The 21,994-nt window shown below is 38.6% G+C and overlaps 1 protein-coding gene across 3 annotated transcripts in view; it reads right to left on the reverse strand.

The window, feature by feature from the left end:
• Nucleotides 1-21,994, reverse strand: part of WDR72 (WD repeat domain 72) — a 182,005-nt gene that overhangs the window by 104,251 nt on the left and 55,760 nt on the right. For all 3 annotated transcript variants that reach the window (XM_014530071.1, XM_014530069.1, XM_014530070.1), the window contains exon 14: nt 14,529-14,731. In XM_014530071.1, coding sequence (XP_014385557.1) covers nt 14,529-14,731 — 203 coding nt within the window. The remainder of the gene's footprint in view (nt 1-14,528; nt 14,732-21,994) is intronic.

Raw genomic sequence — 21,994 nt, forward strand, 5'->3', positions numbered from 1 at the left:
TGCCGGCTGCCATCTTGGCTGACAGTTAATTTGCATAAGGATATGCTGATTAGCCAATGGGAAGGGTAGCAGTCGTACGCTAATTACCATGTTTCTCTTTTATTAGTGTAGATTAGCATTGCAGATAGACCAGTACCCAACATGCACCAATGCCATGACACTTCCCAAGAGAACCAAATGAAGACAAAAATCCCTCTTCTTGTTGTGAAGAAGGTGCTTCACCTACCCCTCCTCAACTCCACCCAGGACCACCCAAAATTTGCCCTTTCCTGAGTTCTTCCTCTCTAGCCCCAAACTTAAGCCTAGGCCCCAGGCTCTGTGAAGCAACTCGCTTCTGGAGTCTGCCTGCACTCCCTTATCTGTGTGTGCTTTCACTTTGATCAAACCTCTGTGTTTTACTGAGTCTTTCTGTCTCAGTAAAGGACCTGGACACTGCCACAGGGTTGAGGCCTCTCTCGGCCTCCCCATGAGCCTCCGAAATCACAGGTGCATCGCCCTCCCAGGACCTCTATGTGCTCAACAACTCGGAAGCTCTCTGAACCCTCTCCTTTTCAGTATTTATTAAGCTTCACTACATAGGCATGATTGATTAAACCATTGGCCACTAGTGATTAATTCAACCTCCAACTCCGCTCCTGCCCTGGAGGTCAGTGTGTAGGGCTAGAAGTTCTAGCCCTCAATGGACGTGGCTAGTTCAGCTGGTTGCAACCAGCCCCCATTCAGAGGCTATTCAGGGCCATTCCAGAAATCATCTTATTAACATAAACTCCCATGTGGTTGAAAAGGCTTGATATGAATAACAGAAGACACCCTTATGGCTCTTATAGCTTAGGGAATTCCAAGGGTTTTAGGAGCTGTGTGTCAGGAACCATAGATGAAGACCAAAATATATACTTCTTATTATATCACACTATCACAGTAGCAAAGAGAGGCTTAGTGACTGGCTCAAACTCATACAGCCATTGATTTAATTAGCCCAACTACTTATGGGCCACAGTTTAAATTAGAACACAAATTGACTATCCCACCCCAATGCTCTTTCCACCACATAAAATGGGATCTCTCATGCTTATGTGCCTTGTTTCTCTTAGAAATTTCTAGAAGGCACTGAAACCACGTCCCCTCCCACTACTTTTCGGAAAGGTGGCCGTAGCTGAACAAACACATCATAATTAAAATTTGGTTTGATTTTCATCCTCTAAAAAGCTTCAGTGACACTAAGAAAAAGGTACTCAATATCAAATTCAAAAGCAATTTCATTAAGCAGCTAAATTATATGTGGCAAAAAGATACTATGTCATATACTCTCCTTAAATTGCAACTGTTTTCATCAATTTTTGTACTTCTCTCTGTATATAATTGTCAATTAAGATAACAAGTAAGGTTGCTAAATTACTCTGTACTCACCCCCTAGAGATGAAAACTAATTAAAAGACATGTGCTGTAGATATGCTAATTTGACTTACGGCTAACACCTTTGCTTCCCAACTATGACATGTCAGTGGCATCACGCTGATGCTTTTCAAACATCATACTAATAAGCTTATAATTGGCCAAGAGGTCAGAAAGGATGTAGGTTGAAGAAAAAATAACTTAGAATTGGTTTGCCACAAAATAGACCAAAGAACAAAAAAACACCAATCAAACAAATAAACAAAAAACACTACCACCACCACCAACAAAACAGTGCTTTCTCTTTGGAGTGATTCTTATGTGTATTTACATAAAGAATAACCAGCCAAATATAGATTTGGGGTATATGTTGCAATGTAGTCACCAGATATCTTAGCCAATTCAATTTAACACATATGTATTAAATTGAAATCAATACCTAGAGAATACCCTCATGTGAAAAAGAAAAAAAAAGTGTATAATTTAAACTAAAGTTAATGAAATGCCTGAAGACATGGGTTCTTTCAAAGGACCATAGAACTATAAATTGCTTATATCCAGTAATTGCTCAAAAAGACCAAGTTTGAAGACTACCTTAAAGAACTAAGAGTGGGGGAAATAAAAATGTCCAAAAAGCCCAAATAGATTTTATAAATCAGGGCTCAAAAATTGAGTGAAAACATTTATAAAATTTAGCAAAGAGGGAGCATTACAATATTATCTGTTAATAACAAAAAACAAATGTAATTTTTCCAGTGAAAACCTTCTAGTCCTCTTTTTATGGCCTATTACACTGAATTATAATGGAATCTAATCACAGTCCTGCCTACTGCAGTTTAGAAAACCATGGCCAACAGGCTAAATATTGACTACCACCTTTTTAAAAAAAAAATATTATTTTAACACAGAAAAATGTATCATCTATGGCTATCTGGATATTATAAAGAGCTGAGTAGCTGTAACAGAGACCATATAGCCCACAAAGCCAATAATATTTACAACTGGCCCTTTACAGGGAAAGTTTGCCAACCCTTGGCCTGTTCTAAATTAACAGAAATTTTAAATGTATACAGAAACATTTTTATAGCAAAAACCACAATGTAAATATAAATCATGCAATTTAAGGTGTTAAATCCCCTTGATTCAGGAAAGTTTTATTTTAACAAAGGACTCTACTATAAGGTTATATTGGTTGTTTGCATGTCACCTATTTTATTTTCCATTACAAATATAAGTTGCTCTCAGATGTCCAAGGCCAGGTTCAAAGACTTTCTTTTCCTGCAGGAGTATAAGACACAGTCATCCTCCACCATTACCACTGTAAATTCTACCTCCAGTCATAACAGCTTCTCATTAATCCCCTACTGGGCTTTTGGGTCTGATGTTTCCCCATAGCAAAAGCGTATCCATCCAGTTTTAGACCTAACATTATTTCCAGCATTCCGTGGGCAGCATCAGCTCACCATCTACAGGGGTTCTCCCCGCACTTTGGGGACATATATTCTATCAGGGTCTTTACCAATTTTGTGTTCAAAATCTCAACAACAACTAACAATTTCTCTCTCTCTCTCTCTCTCTCTCTCTCTAAAATTTTTATTAAATTTATTGGGGTGGCATTGGTTAATAAAATTATGTAGGTTTCAAATGTACAATCTATAATACATTATCTGCATATTGTATTGTGTTCACCACCCAAAGTCATCTCCTTCTGTCACCATTTAGCTATCCCCCCTTTACCCTCTTCTACCTAGCCAATAATCTCCTCCTCTTGATGCAACTATGCAATAGCTTCCTCTTTCTGACACGCCTCTCTGCTAATATAATTTTTCACATAGCAACCAAAGTGATCTTTTCAAAACAATAAATCAGATCCCATCACTTCTTTTGAGTAAAATGAAAAGACTCCCCTTACTACTTACAATAAAAGTCAAGCTCCATACTTTGGATTACCACACCCAGCATGGTCTACACCACCTCACTCTTGAATATGGACTTCTAATTCTCTCCCCATGCACTTCTTTCCAGTCACACTGGCCTTGGCTTCATTGCTACTTTAGGCTCTTCACTTTGCCTAGAATATTTTCCCCTCTGCTAGTCACATGATTAGCTGGCTTCTTCTTCTCCTTCAGACAGTATAAATGCTACCTTATCCTCTGACCACTCAGTCTAGACCAGTGGTTCTCAACCTTCCTAATGCCGCAACCCTTTAATACAGTTCCTCATGTTGTGGTGACCCCCAATTTCATTGTTACAAATTGAACATAATTAAAGCATAGTGATTAATCACAAAAACAATATGTAATTATATATGTGTTTTCCGATGGCCTTAGGCGACCCCTGTGAAAGGGTTGTTCGACCCCCAAAGGAGTTGCGACCCACAGGTTGAGAACCACTGGTCTAGACTAAATTTCTAGGCATGTCTATCACACCACCTGTTGTTAATTCCCTGTAGAGGCTTTATCACTATCTGACATTGTCGTGGTTTTGTTTTGTTTAAATTATGGTCTATCCCTCTCCCCAGAAATGTTAAGTGGCATGAGCTCCAGGACTTTGTTGAAAGTACTGGTATCAAGAAACATATCTAGGCCTGGCCCAGTGGTTGAGCATCGACCTATGAACCAGGAGGTCACGGTTTGATTCCCTGTCAGAGCATATGCCCGGGTTGCCGGCTTGATCCCCAGTAGGGGGTGCACAGGAGGCAACTGATCAATAATTATCTCATCATTGATGCTTCTACCTCTCTCTCCTTCTCCCTTCCTCTCTGAAGTCTATAAAAAATATTTTTTTTTAAAGAAAAGTGTCTGGCACATACTAGGTACTCATTAAATATTTGCTGAATAAATGAAGTATTCTGTTCTTTATTCCATGCTACAAAATTTACATAACATACAGACACAGCAGTTTTTTATTTCCAATGAGCTTAAGGCCTAATTGAGAAGATAAGACAGATAAATACTTGAAAAAATAACCAGGTAATTCATAGTTAATTAGCAGTTGCATGTTAAATAGTGCAGACAGATGCTGTAATGTGGGTGGGATTTAAACAGGTGGAGAGTAGACCATGTCCTGTACATGAGATTGGGCAGAAAGAGATGCATAGAGAGCAGAGTCATCAGGACAGTCACAAGGAGGAGCATTGGCTTGTCCCCTGTCACTGAGTCACCTCCTCCCTGGAGGCAAGCAGACAAGGAAGAGAATCCCCATGAGGCTCGAAACCTCCTGGGACTGCTAATCCAGCATGCTACCTAATGTCCCTGCAATAAGGAGTTACATACAAGCATTTGCTGTTATACACATCACAGAATAGAATCAGTCCTCTCTTCACCAACCTGTGATGAGAGGGAGATTTCTGCAATTTTCAACTAATCTAGGAAAGTAGGAAGCAATGCTTGCCACTGGAGGGATGCAGAATTGTGCCAAAGACTCTGCATCTGGGAAATAAAACATAAATCAGGCCTCTTCATATTTATTACACTTACATTTCTAAAAGTTATTACAAACCCATTGATTAGATTGTAGCTGGCTTCAGGGTTTTTGCATTGAGGAGAGGTCTTAGTAAAGTAATTATTTAAGGGAAGCAGAGGGCCCATGATATACAATATAATCCTCAGGCTATTTTTGAGTGTTTATTTTAGGTAATTTTGTTACTAGAAAAAGGAGTCTGAGATTTAAGGACAAGTGAATGGGGCAATAATATAAAGGTTATTGGTATAAGAAACCATATAACCACACTCTCTTTTAATCTTTCTTTATAAATCTATATCAGCTCACTGTTGTGCCCATCTTACCTATAGTGAATCATTTCTCCCCAATGTACTAAACATACCAAATTTCATCACCAGTGTTTAATATATTTTTTTCTTATAAACTTTTGAATTGATTTGGACTGGTCTACTTATCAATATGCCTTATAAACTTTTGAATTGATTGGGATTGGTGTCTAAATATCAGTGGGGTAGCTTTGTGTTTTAACAGCCTCTTTGCTGTTATTGACTATTTTTACTACGCTCCTCTGTAAGATCAAGTCACATGCAAACCCAATTTTGACTGAAAGCAAATGACTGACTAAATATGTATTCTTTGGGCAGTTATTTTTTCATTTTTTCCCTTACAATTCAAAAAAGGAAGAATCCTCCACTTTCTTACCACCTATTTTTCATGTCTAGACTTTAGTAGTATTTAGTCCATGGGTTTATTCAACAAATATTTCTGAATGCCTGGCTTGTGTCCTACATATGCTAGATGGTGATGGCATTGTGATAAACTAGTAAAGCAGATCATTGGCCCCTTTGAATTGAGGGTTTGCTCTTCCTTGTCCACGTGCCTCCAAGCAAGATGGTGGCAAAGATAAAAAAGTAAAATAAAAAGGATGCCAGAAAGAGAATGGAAGGTGGGCTGCTACTCACTTGATAGGGAAGTGCCATCGAAGCTTAGACTTCACGGTAAAGAATCAGAGGGAAGAGCCTGGCAGAAGACCAGCAGCACGGCGAATATGCGTTTCTTTAATGAGGCCAGGTAGCTGGGAATTAAATATCTGGGTGATGGTGCCAAATATACAGTTAAAATTTTTCAATATATTTTTCATGTGTGCTTCATAATTTTGGATTGTATTCCAAGGATGAATACAACACAGGTTATATAATTGAATGTCCATATCCAAGCCTCTTTTCTTCTCATCCAGGTCATGCTAGTGGAAGTTGAAAAGCCAAATTCATAAACTGTGATGTGAGTTCAACAGTTTGGAAAATCATGTGGCTGAAGAGTGTGTGTAACCTTTACAGGACATTTACCCTACCCCCAAGATAGTATCAAAATCACATTTAAAACTCAGAAGGCATTCTTGCTAAGAAAAGAGTAGATTCGGTTTCCAGTTTAGGAGATAAAATAAAAATCACACAGTAATAATACTAGTTAGCATTTGAATTTTATGAACATTTTGAAATATTAGAGCGGATATTTTCTAGGTTTTGATTATGCATTAAGGTGTCCAAAATTTGGAAACAAACAAAATGTCACCAGACAATAGTGAAAACCAATTAAAATTTTCCCCCAGGTATCAATCTTTGACTACTGGCTACACCTGCTTTAATTCTCAAGTGAGGAAACTTTTAATTATAATATGGTGTTGCATGTTTTCTCTGAATGAAATTCAGCATCTCCTGAGAATGAGAATTAGAAACAACCATATTAAATGATTTATCAAGAAGATATCAGGCAAAAGCTTTATGGGATATGCTGTATCATTTATAGGTAATGAAGTACTGAGTATCTTGTAGATTATACTGCTTAATTCTATTGTACTTAATGATTTACCTATGAATTAAGCATTACTTACAATGCTTTATTTTTTTGTAGATAGATAAAATAAGGGCCCAAATCCTTAGGTTTAATCCTTATATTTTTGATAATTCCTGATACAAAAATGAATTTTAATAAAGAATAATAACATAATGTTTTAGAATGCAAGAGCTTAGTTCTAGAATCAATGAACAGAGAATACTATTTTAAGGCAAAAAAAGTCATTACTGGGCCTCAATACTAGTGAAGCAAACCATCATCTGGGGTGCTATGTGCCACTGAATTTTCTGTACCTGATTCTAACTGCTCTTTTGAGTAAGATAGAAGAGTAGATCATTTAAGTCAGATGTATATTTCAATGGCATAACTTACGATTAATGGGATTATCATAAAAATTTGTATAAAATATCCTCAGCACTGGTAGTTTTCTGTTATAATTACTAATTCCAGACATTCTTAATAACACCAGAAATTTCATGCCTAAGGTCAAAGAATGTTCTAAGGATTGGCTAAGCTGATCAATAGCATAATTGAACATTGAAGCATAAAAAATATGCTTAAGAGGGCTTACATACAAACAAATTTTTACTACCTATGAACTTGACTTTAACTATAAATGGCAGAGTTGAATAAAATATAATAAAAAATGTTGGACTGCCAATCATATGATCACAAAGTTTGTGAAAGTTCTGGATTCAGGTAACTTCTCAGATTTGGAGAGCCCTATCAACTATAAAATTATTTTCTCACTTAAGCCTCGTGATAATCATGTAGGCAGAGACAGGACTCCCATTATTCATTTCATACTCTGCCACAGAATCACACGATCAATATCACACTATGATTTTTTGCATAACAGGGTTTGGCCTCAGAGTCAAGAGAGACAGATCTGCTCTACCACAGGTCAACTCCTCAAAGGAACAGACAGGGGAAGAGGCCCAAAGACAAACAGGAGTCTTGATTCATAACAGCTCATCAGAGCATTTAGGCACAGGTTAAATGTCCCAGAATCAGAAGAGAATAATGGTCCTCAAATAGCAGTTCCCATCTGTAGGCACAATCATAGAGTTGCCCCCAAGACCCCAGAACCTGGTGAAATATACCTTCTTCCAGTTAGTCATCCAAACACTAGGTACTGTGCTGAAGGGATTGTGCTGATGCAATTAAGGTTCCAAACCAGTTGACTTTAAAATAGAGAGATTGCCGAAACCGGTTTGGCTCAGTGGATAGAGCGTCGGCCTGCGGACTGAAAGGTCCCAGGTTCGATTCCGGTCAAGGGCATGTACCTGGGTTGCGGGCACATCCCCAGTGGGAGATGTGCAGGAGGCAGCTGATCGATGTTTCTCTCTCATCGATGTTTCTAACTCTCTATCTCTCTCCCTTCCTCTCTGTAAAAAAATCAATAAAATATATTTTAAAAAAAATAAAGCCATTGATTAAAAAAAATAAAATAAAATAAAATAGAGAGATTGAGTCATCCTGACTTAATCACATGGAGTTTTTGAAAGCAGAGAGTTCTTTACAGCGGGTGGCAGAGGAAGAAAGTAGAGATTCAAAGTATGACGGGACTTTATACACAAGAAGTTCTCCACTGCTTGTTTAAAGATAAAGGGGACTATGTGGCAAGGAGTGTGTGACCCCTAGCCAACAGCCACCAATAAATAGGGCTCCAGTCCTGCCACCACAAGGAACTGAATTCCACCCTTAACCTGAATAAGCTTGGAACAGGACCCTCAGCTTCGGATGACATAGCAACCCAGCCCACACCCAGATATCAGCCATGTGAGACCCTGAACAGAGAACTCAGCCAGGCTATGCCAGACTCCTAGAACCTGGGAAATGGTGATATAATAAATGTGTATTGTTCTAAGCTCATACCTACATTTGTGGTAATTTGCTACACAGCAAATTAACACTAAACTTCCACCACCTCGAAGGGTGCAGGCAGAAGAACCACGAGTGGTCATCAGAGAGGATGGGGATTGAGGATTCTGGTTCCTAGAGAGGCAACGTGGAAGGAAGAAGTATACTAAGCCAGGTCATCAGACAGAGAAACTAAAAATCAGAGATCCAGCAAAAGTTAAGTCTCATCAATTAATCACAGCAAACACAAGGAATTCTGAAAACCTGGGACTACAGAAATAACCCAAACTACCTGGTAGTGCATCAGATCCAAGCTTAGCTGGCAATGAATGTTCAAGAAAATAAGGCGGGGAGATAAAGATGGGACAACATGGGAACCCAGCAGTGAGAGAAATCGGGCAGGTCGGAGCCTGGCTGCAGGGGCCATCCATCAGTGGATTCAGCTACACTGGGGCTAAGACAGCAGAGACAGGAACCGATATACATATGATTCAGTCAAGACTGGGCTCCAAAAGGAAAGAAAGGAAAGGAGAGAACAGGTATCTTGACCACTTGGCATTCTAACATGCTCCGGCTAAAAAGAAAGGTTCTGGCAAACCCCATACCCCTCCATTACTACTTATTATGCACCCAGATTAATGTTTTAGTTCAAGGAGCAAAAAGAAAAAAATGTTGAGAGTAAATGGAGGCCAAGTTTTGTATAATGAGCAGAGACCTCTAGTGGGAGCTGGGAAGAAAGGAAGAAAGGTGAGCACGGCTGTATTCCATTTCAAATGGCCTTTGAAAAACCATCAGGTCTTAGACAACATGTAAAGACAAAAAACAAAAACAAGCAGAAAAAACAACTAAAATGATCAGTGCTATGTGGACATGCCTGGAGTTTAATGTGTGTATAAGAAGCCCCAGCTGCTCCTAGCAGCCTCTTATGAGCATTTTTTATACCTGGTATGAATAAGCATACTTAGACTACAAGCTTATGCAGGATATTTTAATTTAGGGTTAAAGCAGCCATTTTCATAAGCTTAATAGTATGTAGAAAATTACAAATAATGTCACTTACTCATAAATTGTATTTAATGTCATGCATGCCATTTGGGGATTCAGGGAACTGGCTGTGCCTCCAGGATGTCACTATTCAATGCAATTCAGAAAAACAGATGGGAATATTAGTTGGATATCTTTTTCAATAAGTTCATGCTCCTAGTATCAATGAATAAAGCAAATGTCTTAATACGTTTTGTTTTTACCAGCATAGGGAAAATATTTCATTAGAATAAATGCCTTTTTTTTCCTGAGAATTGCTTCCTGTTACATTTTTGCATTTGCTGCTCTCTTAGGACCAGCTTCAACATAAGTCATTGGAACAGAAGGAGTGCCTGTTGGGGTTCCTTTAAATGGGTCCAGATGGTCCTTTCAGTCAATAAGTGAGATTACCAGCTTTCAAGAAGAAAGATTTTATTTTCCTTCTTTTCTTTCCTGGTAGAAGCCACTAACCCTTTTAGGTAACTCAACATCCGAATTTCTACAAACTTCATTTTTTTTTTTACACCTGACAGTATCATCCTCTGTGGTAGTCATCAAAAATAGGATATAAACACAAGATATTACTGATGCAGGACAACAACTTGGTTACCAAGGAAATGCCAAGTCTCTGTAAAGGGGTAACATTTAACATCACCTTTTAATCAGAACCATGAAGTTGCTCAATAACAGAATATTCAAGTCCATTGAAGTGAATTTCTATCCCAGCCTTTACAAACTCCTTTCAGTGGGATGAATAGGTTCATCTTTGTGTCCTACAAATAGCTGGTTCTTAACCAACTTATAAACATCACAGGTTTTTAAAAAGCAAAAACAATTTACAACTAAGAAGAATAAAAAGTAGGGAAAAAAGAAGAAGTGAGGGAGGAAAATGTCTGTAAACGGTTATGGGTGGGTTATATAGGATTGAGATGATTATAGAATTCATAGTTTTAAAATATCTACATTAAATTATTAATGCAAATTTAAAGATATGCTTGATAAATTATGCAACATTGTCCCTATGTTAAACTAACTACAAAATTATAGTGCCTTTTATTCATATTTCTACACTAGAATCCCCAGCCCACAAGTCAATTGATGACTATATCAGAATGTTTAATTCAAAAAGAAAGTTATAATCTTAAAATTCTCATGTTTCTTAAGAATTAATGAATATTGTGGGGTTAGAAGGAGAAACTGAGATAAACCTAGTTTAAATCTAGTACTAGAAATGACATAAGCATTCATTTAGTAAAGAGGTTTACTTTGGAGTTAACAGAAGAGCTAACATTTTTTGAAACCAGCTAAAACCAAAGCAGAACAAATTCTTTCTCTGGTAGAAATCACAACTGCCTATCAGCAATTATAAAAACAATAACACTGACCTTAAATCAGCCTTAAAGGTCTCTGTACACAATTATTATTATCAGCTTAATGAATTTTCAGTTGCAATCTCTGCCACAAATTCAATAAATTCAGAGTTGGCTATTAATAGGAAGATGGCTCCTTTAACAGCTTTCACTGGAAAAGCCTTTTGAAAAAGTTCACATTTTACCAGCATTTTCCATGTTAAAAATGACAGCTCTTTCAAATCCTGCTCAGCACACCTTAGACAAAGATTTATGATATCTCAGGCAAACAACAATAAAATTCAAAATCAAATTCAGTCAAAACTAGAAATGATTTAAGTAAGTCATATCTGCAATCTTGGGAAATCAACAGTGAACTAAAAGGATTTTATACCTGGAATATTTTTTATTCAATGCAACTCTTGAAACATTTTTTTTTATCATCTTGAGTATATAATTTCACTTCCTGCACTCTGTCTTAAATGTAACAGCTAACACAGTGGAGAAACCCAATGAAAAAAGATCCCTTGCATATAGTTATTATAATTAACAGATTCAAAATCTATTACTGACAGTCAGGTACCATAACAACCTTGTATTGCTGTAAACTGCTAGGAAACTCTTCAAAACCAGCAAGAGTCTGCTTTAGGGAAATCCTGGACAACACTGAGGACATTCCTGGTTGTCAACATCTGTGGGTGTTGCCATGGGCACAGCCACAAAGAACCCCGCCATCTCTACAAAAAGGTATACACACAGAGAAGATGGGAGGGACGCAGACGGTAAATTAATAAAGGAATCAAAAAGAACACATACGCTGGCTGTATAGAATAGGCACACGATTTTGAGTCCATGCTTCACGTTAATTCTTTTCTACTGAAGCTGGAGAATCCAAATTCAACTGGACTGTAATTGTGACTAAACACGAGCCAGGGGGTGGAAATAATATCCTAAAACTCTGCACTTGTACCATTTTATCACAAGCCTTCATTTGAAACTCAAAGTCAATTGCATTTAAAATAATATTTAAACTTCCACTTCTAAACCCTTGATGGTCATTTATATATGTACAGAAGAGAAAAGAACAGGTTACTAGGAACAAGAACCCAATATTGATTTTCGGCGGTGCAGGAAGGCATCTCCTTTCTATTGGGCTGCTGTCAAAGCCACTCTTTAACAGCTGGAGTCAAATTGCACTATTTACAGCAAGAGCCCTTGTCAAGTGGACCATAAGTATCCTAACAATACACTATTCAAATGGCACTTTGCCACACAAATTGCTGACTTGATGAATAACCTATGTCAATGACTAAGGCCAATATAAAAGTTTCATTTTTATGAGAGGTTTTTACATTCCCACATTAAGTGAGCTTTCTTCGAAGAACTATTAGGCTGTATATTGCAGGCCTTTGGACGATGAAAATAATTAAAATCTGTTTAAATACATCAGGGGAACTTGACAACATTAATATGGATCTGGTGTTAACTGCATTTGTCACACGAGTCAGAACAGTGCCCTTCTGGTGCTGGCACTCCCCACCGGCACGTGCGGCACAATGCAGGGCTTCAGCCGGCCACGCACCATGAAATACGAGCATTCTCCTTTTGTGCCTCTGATTTACGTCCAACGAATGTTTCGCTACAAGCCAGGCTTTGAAGTCCTGTGAGGAAATTCAAGGTTGCTTCTGTGTGCAAGAGGACAGCTGGAGTCACTGAATGGTGTGTTTCCTACTCTTCCTGGTGACGCGGAGACCTCCTAAATTAGTTCGGAAACAAAGCTGTGATAGGCTTTTCAGAGTGTTCCTCAACATTGAGGCAACTTTGTACCAAAAATATATTTAAACCCATACCACACAGTGAGAAGAGGAACATTCTTCATTAAGCAGATGTAAAAAAAAATAGTATTATTACAAAAAATTTTATTTAACTCCATGATAGTTAAAATATATATGTAAAATATGTAAAATACATCCTTCTGAGAAATGGGTATCCTCTGTCAAAAATTTGTATCACTTCACATGTGTTCAAAAAGCAAATTGCCTTGTATATTTCTTCACCATTGTATTGTGTATTTCTCTATTCTATCACTAGGAAGGGTGCTATAGTGTAGGTGAACCCTATATATCCAAATCTTATTTTAACATGTGGTGCTAGGCAAATTTTAAGTGCTCAACAGCCATGTGTGGTTAACAGCTACCATATTAAACAGTGAAGCTCTAAATAAGCAACAGGGGCAGTCTTTGGGCACCCATTCTCTAGAAAATTAGTTTTTTAAACAAACATTTCCAGGACAGTACAATGGGTCTACATTGTAGCAGTTAAAATAATCCAGCTTCTTTTTTTACTCATTTTTTTAAAATATATTTTATTGATTTTTTTTACAGAGAGGAAGAGAGAGGGATAGAGAGTTAGAAACACCGATGAGAGAGAAACATCGATCAGCTGCCTCCTGCACACTCCCTACTGGGGATGTGCCCACAACCAAGGTACATGCCCTTGACCGGAATCGAACCTGGAACCCTTGAGTCCGCAGGCTAACGCTCTATCCACTGAGCCAAACCGGTTAGGGCTCCTTTTACTCATTTTACAGTCAAGGAATGCAAATAAAGAATTTAAAATCAACAAGCCAACAGACAAAACAGGCCTTCTTTCTTTAAAATATAATGAAGCTATCAAGATTTCTGCCTTGTAGAGATGATTTTAGTAAGACTGTTTATTTTTTACTTTGAAGCTAATTTCCTCCCACTGCAATTTAAACAGTTTCTATCTTGTTTTATCCTCAGCAGAATCTGAGAAAAATCTGTTCCCCATCACTAATATATTGTGTTTCTTTAATCAGCCTCTGAGACCTTGGCCCTCTCCTTCCCCGAAGACTTTTCTTTGGGCAGAGGCACAAACTCCACTCCTCCAGCATTTCAAATTGGACTCATTTTTAAAATGTTTTATTGTAGTTGTTGTTCTCTTTAAAACCTTTCCCCAAAACTATGTGTACTCTTCAAAAATTATCTAAAGAAAATAAAATCTATATATACTATTATCACTAGCTAAAGGGTAGCTCTGAGGTCCTTTAAAAAACTGAAAGAAATAGTAACCAGTTTACCTTCTGGGCATTAAACTAGACATTGGAGACCTAAAAAGCTGGTGATCCTAGTGATGCTGAGTGTATCTAAATAATTGTCCCCACAATGATCCAGTTTTTCTGATACATTTTTGGTTTATTTGTAATTAGCATTATCCAAAGAGGTAAAATACTCTCACCTAAAAAAACAAACAAACAAAAAACCCTAGACCACAGAATGTAGGTTTCTTTCCTCTTACCAGTGGAAAACTATTCATCTAGAGTTCAAGAGTTAATATAAAATTGGGTCAATTTTTACAAGCTACAACCTATTTTATCAAAAAGAATGCTACATCAAGAGAAATAATCATTCAAAAAGATATCCCGATTAACCCAAGATCACTTGGTGGTAAGTCTGGTAGATGCAGATCATATGAGTTCTTGTTTCTGTACTGATATTCACTCACCACATATTTATGAAGGCATATTAGTTCTTAGTCAGGGTTGAGGATGTCCTGTTAAGCAGCAGCTTGACTTGAACTTACCTTACAGGAAGACTCCACCTGCAGACCAGGGCAAGGTATTGGCCCAAACTGGTAGGAGCTGGAGGGTCTCTGCTCTACACTTTTGTGCTTCTGTGTCTCTGAGGCAACTGAAAGTACTGACTCAGGCTTTAGAAACTGAGAATCATCACAACAATTAAGAATAATTCTTGCTCTTTCTCCTGTCTCATGTCTTTCCAAAGTGCCTGGAAAACAAGATTAGAGATAAAAATGTATGAAAAAATATTTGTCCCAAAAGAATGCAAACAAAAAAATACTTTGAACAGAAAATCACAGTTCTTTAAGCTTTCTCTAAATTATTCAAATCATCGTCTTACAAAGGCTGAAATTATGGATTTGAAAAGCTTATCTTCCTCTTTGTGCTTTTTCATCCACTGAAATCAACATGACATTCAATAGTCTTTAACAGTAAAAGCTCTTACTTATTATAGAATAAGTAAGTGATCAATGACAAAAAAAACTATAGAATATTTTAGTTAGTGTACCAACTCGCAAACAACAGAGAATCCACAGTGCTTTGCTTGGGTTCCTAAGCTTAAAAGATTTGTGTTGGTGATATAGTTCAAGTGAACAGGGCAAGTAAGAACTCACATGTTTATTACTACCTCCCTCACCCAAGTGTTCCCACAGCTTCAGGAATGCGGGCCACTCTAGGGTGTTGTTGTTGGTATCGCTGGTGTTGTAGCTGTTATAACATTTGACCTTTATTTCTTATGTTATTAGAAGAGGAAAAAATCCCTTCGCCCTTTTCTCTGCCATTCTTGCAGTTGCAAAATTTCAAGGCGTTGGCAAGTTCAATTTAAAGTTAAAAGGAACAAATATAAAACAGAGCAAAAGTATCAGAAAACCATTTATAGAGTGTTTTTATGAAATACAGTGCCAGATGCTCAGTGAAATCTCAATATATATGAACTAATTATGATCATTGTATTATATCAGTTATGAGTTCAGTTGCATCATTCAGACCTTATTAAATATACAAACTATATAACTACAAAATAAAGAAAATTCACTTGCCATACAATCTAAATACAGATTTTATTTCATATTATTCTTTTCCTATCAATAAGAATGAAGTAGTTGTACTATTTGCTAAGAAGGAAAAAGATCATTCTTACTGATGGTATTAAGAAAATACCAACTTAAAGTAATTGCCATCGGACAATAGAAACAATTATTCTATACCACTGTCTTTAGACAGATAGATAGATTTGAAGATTATGACTACCCAATCCTCATTTCTCCTCCTGTCTTCTATATCTTCCTTTACAGCAACTAAACTACCATTAGTCGGTGCTCTGGATTCTGAATCAGTAACAATTATTATGCTAAAATACTGGGCAAAAATGTAGTCCCTAGTCTCTTAGCAATGAAATTTGTTTCATTTTCCTACAGTCATATATTACCATCTTTAACATAAAACATAATCAGCATGCTCTTTCTCTAAGGTTTCCTTTTCCATCAAGATTGATATGTCTTCAACAGATGAATTTGGCAGCAACATCAGGAAAATCCTCTCTCAAGGATGACAAAAAGAAGAGCTTCACCAACTAAAGATAACAGTTATTACTATTCCCTGAAAATGAACTTGTAACTGCAGCATCTGGTAAAATTCACTGTCTTTATGAGAAATAACTCTTTGAATAATGGCGTCACCATGGATATTTTCTTCTCATAGGTTTTCTGTGGTTTTTCAAACTATCATATTTTTTAAAAGATTTTAAGAGTTCTTGGGAAATAATTCATTATACTATAATAGATAGGAAATATGCCTTATATAATTTTTTATAATCTTATATATTATTCTATACACAAGTCTTACACAAACACAACTATTTCTTGTATTCCTTATATTTTTAGTGGCAAAAATAGTTTGCCTACAAACGTGGGCAGTAGTAATCCATTTTCATTTATAGATAACCAGCTGAGCATCTACTATGTGCCACTCACTCGCTGCCAGATGCTGGCAACATATAGTAAATAAGAATGATCAATCCTGCTCCCCCTGGACCTCACTCAAAATCTAATGGTAGTTCAGCCCTGGCCCAGTGGCTCAATTGGTTGAAACATCATTCCATACACACACACACACACACACACACACACACACACACACAAAGGTTGCCGGTTCCGGTCAGGGCATGTACCTAGGTTATGGGTTTGAGCCCCATTGGGGTGTGTACAGAGGCAGCTGATCAATGTTTTTCTCACTCTCTAAAAAATCAATAAAAACATATCTTCATGTGAGCATTAAAAAAAATCTAATTGTAGTTCGAAAGCATTTAAAAACTGATTTGCTATATTTAAAGTAAGTCAAAAGCTATTTTCACTACAAACTAATATTTATTCTAACACAATATTGGACACATGGCTTTGTGAACAATAGTTTCCATCTTGTTTTATTATAAAATACTAGAAAAATAATTAAATTATTTTGTTTCAAAGTACTTGTTGTGACACAAATGTGACTTAAGGAGTGCTTAGAGTGAGTCAATTTATTTAAAAGTTATCAAATATATAAGTTACATATTAAAAATAAGTTGATTTTCTAATAATTTCAGGCCAACAGCTTGAAAGCCCTTGGTCAAACCCTGACAGTGAATAGGTAGGGATTCCCATGCGTGCCAGTTATTAATTTACTAGAGGCCCGATGCATGAAATTTGTGCAAGGGTAGGCCTTCACAGCCACGGCTGCCTCAGCCCTCGCAGCCCCAGCTTCGTCCGGAAGGTCGTTCTGCTGTTCAGCCGTTTGGTCAATTTGCATATTACACTTTTGTTATTATAGACTAGAGACCTGGTGCACGACATTCATGCACAGGTAGGGTCCCTAGGCCTGGCCGGCAATCAGGGCTGATCTGTGGGGCAACCGGCAGGGCGATCAGTGGGGCTCCCGCTGGCACCCGCCTTGGCTGGTCTGGCACCACCTGCTCGCCGGCTGCTGCCAGTTGCCTCCCTCTGTGGTAGGCGACCAGTGGGGCAATCCTGGTGGGGGGCATTGCCGGCCCACTCACCGGCTGGCCCCGTCCCCCAATCACCCTGCTGCCACCACTGACCACCTCCCTCTGTGGGGCGTCTGGCGGCGTGATCAGGGTGGCCCCCGCTGGCACCTGCCTTGGCTGTCCTGGGGCCTGCGGGCTGGGGGCAGTTCCTGCATTGAGCAGCTAACCCCTGGTGGTCAGTGTGCATCATAGCAACCAGTTGTTCCACTGGTCGTTCTGTCATTTGGTCTATTTGCATATTAGGCTTTTATTATATAGAATTGTTTTTTAGTTCCAAATCCACCCTTCATTGCCTGCTCTGGAAATAAATATGGTCTCTTTAAATATTTTTTTTAACAGCTGTTGCAATGTTAACCTGTGTGGATAAAAGGTGCTGGAAAGACCTGTAGAAGAAAGGACTGTTTCTTCTCAGTTGCGTGCTCTACTGCAGCAGCGTGGGGGGCTCCCCAGCACCTGTCTCCTGCAGGGCATGGCAGGCAGCAGCACCTAGCAGACAGCAGCTTCCTCGGGGACACTCGGGATGGTTTTGTAACAGAATGCCTCCAGAAAGACATTTCTGGCAACACCATACCGCCCCACCTCACAGCGGCTTCTTTACCATCCTGACCACAGCTATGCGCTCTCCTATAAGGTCAGGATCTTAGTGCTGGGGGAACCTGTGCCTCGGGAAGCTTACCTTAGCTCTAGGGATAGTGGTTGCTCCTTAATCTTTTATTCCTCTATCTTTAGTTCTTATTAACCAGTCCCTGGTATTCTTTGTGACTATTAATAATTATTTATGTTAAAATGTCTCTGTTCAAAATACTGCGTCATTCCTCTTTCCTGATTAGACCCTGATTAATATGCCATAATAAATCACTTTTGATGCAGAATGTTCCATTAAACATATCCCTAAAATTATGGAATTACATAACTTCAGAGATACAGTTAAATAGAGAGTAAATAGTAAAAACAGTAACCTAGGAGGGAGGGCATCACCCCAAGAAGGTCCCAGGGGTGCCTTTGCAACTCTAGTCCAAAGAGACAGAATAGCCACTTCCTGATATTAAATAAATAACAGAAAGTGAAGGGTAACAAAACTGCTTAGTTCAACTTCCAATTTAAGGAGACCCTTTGCTTTCCAAAGTGCATGCAATGATAATTAGATCCTCTTTCCCTTTTGTACTGTGCTATGTCAAGAAGATGAGTTAACTCACACTCTCCATTTGGATCGATCTGATCATGGTAAGCAAAGATGCAGAGACATATTTGAGTTAAATATTATTGAAAGTGACAATTGCATTTCCTCCCTCAAAGCAAATGTTGTACAAAAAATACCACAAAATCTATCCCAAGTAAACTCTCCATTGTCTAAAATGTATTCCAGTAAATATCTTGCATTTTCTATTATTTTATTAATATGAGTTTTGATATAATCTGTTTTGTCCTAAACTGTATAAGTACATTAGAGGATGTTATAAATCTAGAAGAAAAGGAAGTTTAGAACAATCGCTTTCTAACAGAAAGTGAAGGAAGGAGGGCACTAGCAAGCATCCGAAGCAGCTTTCACTGATCCAACATCGCCTATTCCTCCAAAGTCAGACACAGAATCATAATAAGCAGCCAAGATCCTGGTTTGCAGGCCCCTGCGGACAACAGTTCCCCTTGTATATCCTGATTTTACCACCAACTCAACACAGTCCAGAGAATACTTAATCACAATTTTTTAAGTCAGCACGTTCTCTACGACCCCCTTTGCCAGCCTGTACCAAGCAGATGTCCTGCCCGCCTGTCAAGGCTGACAGCCAAGACATCACTGTGTAGTGGGTAAGAGCAGCCCGCCCTGCACTCCGATCCTGGTTTGACCCTTACCTGTCGTGTGGCCTCGGGTCAGCCAGTTTCTATTTCTGCGCCTCACTTTCCTCATCTGGGCAGTGGGGATAAGAATTCTTATCTCGTAGGGTTACTATGAGGATGAAATTGAGCAGATATTTGAAAAGGTTCCTGAGGTTTGACACACCGTGAGTGCTGCGCTATACAGCAGCCCTCTGACACAGGGCAGCTTCTTACTCAGCCCCTGTGAGCAGTTTAACAGACTTTCTTGGCTCTGTGGCTCTGTGACTTTGAGATGCCTGATACCCAGGCCCAGTGGGGGGCCCCCTGCCTCCTACCTGAGACTCGAACCTCAATAAAAATCTGCGTAGGATTATATATTTGACTTATTTTTTAAATCTCCTCAGGGAACCAGACTGAAGTTTGGCATAAATTAAAGGCTAGATAAATACTTCTTAATGGATTATATGACATCAGCATCCCGGCTAATGAGTGTGTACTGTGGCTACACTTGGGATGAAATCCAAAATCCGTGACCTACAAATCATATTCTTGCCCCTACTTCCTCCCATGTCATCCTCCCCTTGCTCACAAGCTACATCTTTTTTCTTTAAAAGTTCCCTGAAACTATATCCTCTACTGCTAACTCCATCTCATTCTTTTTTAAAAATTAAACTTATTGGGGTGATATTTGTTAATAAAACTATAGAGGATTCTGGTGTACAATTCTAGAATACATCATCTGTATATTGTATGGTGTGTTCACCACTCCAAGTCAAGTCTCCTTCATCACCATTTATTTCCGGTGTACCCTCTTCTGCCTCCCTCCACCCCTTTCTCTCTGGTAATCACCATACTGTTGTCTGTGTCTATGAGTTTTGTTTTGTTTTCTTAACCCCTTCACCTCTTTCACCTTTTAAAAATAAATCCGTCTCCTATCTTGCATTGTTTTCTACCTCAGTTTCTTTACGCTGAAGAACGTAACACGTTTGTAATTGGCATATTTTTATTTGCTTGCTTAAATTCAGAGCTGCCTCCCTACTAGATGCTAAATTCTTTTTGATAAGTATGTAGTCTATGAGCTTGATATAAAGCAGGGCTTAATACATGTTCTCAGAATGAATAAATTAAATTGTACCCTTTCCCTGTAGCAGTGGAAAGAGGCAGCCAATGAAGCATCAGAGCCTACCAAGGTCTCAGTGTGACAGGTGTTCCCACAAAACCGCACCCTTTATAAACTTGCACCCTAAAGCCCAGTGGGGGTGGGGGTGGGGGCACACAGGGAAAGGCAGAATTCACATGCCCATGCCAATCCCAACTCTCAGGTCTGCTGCCAGGTGGGTTCTGAGGACCCAAGAATTTGGAATTGGAAACAGCAAGTTAGTCTCTGAATGTGACATGTTAGCTTGGCAAGGAGTAGCCATTTCTTGACCTGCGGACTGAGGAGCAGAGAAAAGAATAAGAAAATACAGAGACAGTAGCAGAGATGGGGAGTGAGAGAGAGGGAAGGATGGAGAAAAGGAGAAAAGGGAAGAGAGACAGGAGAGAGGCAGGAGGAAGGGAGGAAGAGAGAGAGAGCGAGAGAGAGAGAGAGAGATTTTCAACATCTAGTTCTGTTTTTTATTCTTTCCTAAGGACTCCTGCCCCTGAGGTCTCTGCAACACGGCTCTTTCTGATACAAATACCTCTTTCTGATAAAACCAACTTCACTTGGCTTCTGCAGCTTTCTAGCTACCTACAGGCCCCTAAGAAAGAAGGGAAGAGATGTTTCTACTGTTGTAAAGGCCAAGCTTGAAGATACCCAAACAGACAAGCAATGCTAATATGCAGAGTTCTAGGTAGAGGTCAGGGGCAAAGGCTTAAGCATTGTTAGCAGATGGGTGAGGATTACATCCTAAGGAAAGAATGCAATCTCCAGGAGAGTTTGGAGTGAGATGTATCAAGAGACCAGCACAAAACCTTCACCAGTTTCTGCACATAAAGAGGAAAGGAAAGGAGGAAGATTCAGAAACTGTTGAAAACCAGTATGTTGCTAAAGTACAGCTGCACTGTAAATGCATTGGGGTTGTCAATATTCATAAGGCACCTACAGCTATTTTTGTATTGTTTTTAAAGAGGGCAAATGATCACTAAACTTCTATCTAAACACTTTTTCACAATCAATAACATTATCATAGCCTACTATTAATTAATGAATAGTTTTCAATTACATATTGAAAAGCCCTACCCAGACAAATTCCATCTCACAACTTAACAACTAGGTTCAATTGCTAATATCCCAACAGGTATGGAAATGGTTTAAAAAATCATAGCCACTTGATGAATTCATCTACAAATGATCTGGAGTAAATTAAGATTCAAAAACAATCCCCAGCCCATCCAGGTGTGGTTCAACAATTGAGTGTCAACCTATGAACCAGGAGGTCACTGTTCAATTCCTGGTCATGGCACATGCCCAGGTTGTGGGCTCAATCCCCAGTAGAGGGCGTGCAGGAGGCAGCCTATCAAAGATTCACTCTCATCACTGATGTTTCTATCTCTCTCTCCCTCTCCCTTCCTCTCTGAAATCAATAAAAATATATTTTTTTAAAAACATGTCTTATGTGTGCCATGTGAACACATAAGACAAACCAAATT

The sequence above is a fragment of the Myotis brandtii genome, unplaced genomic scaffold (genome assembly GCF_000412655.1).
Source record: "Myotis brandtii unplaced genomic scaffold, ASM41265v1 scaffold709, whole genome shotgun sequence".
NCBI classification, from domain to species: domain Eukaryota; kingdom Metazoa; phylum Chordata; class Mammalia; order Chiroptera; family Vespertilionidae; genus Myotis; species Myotis brandtii.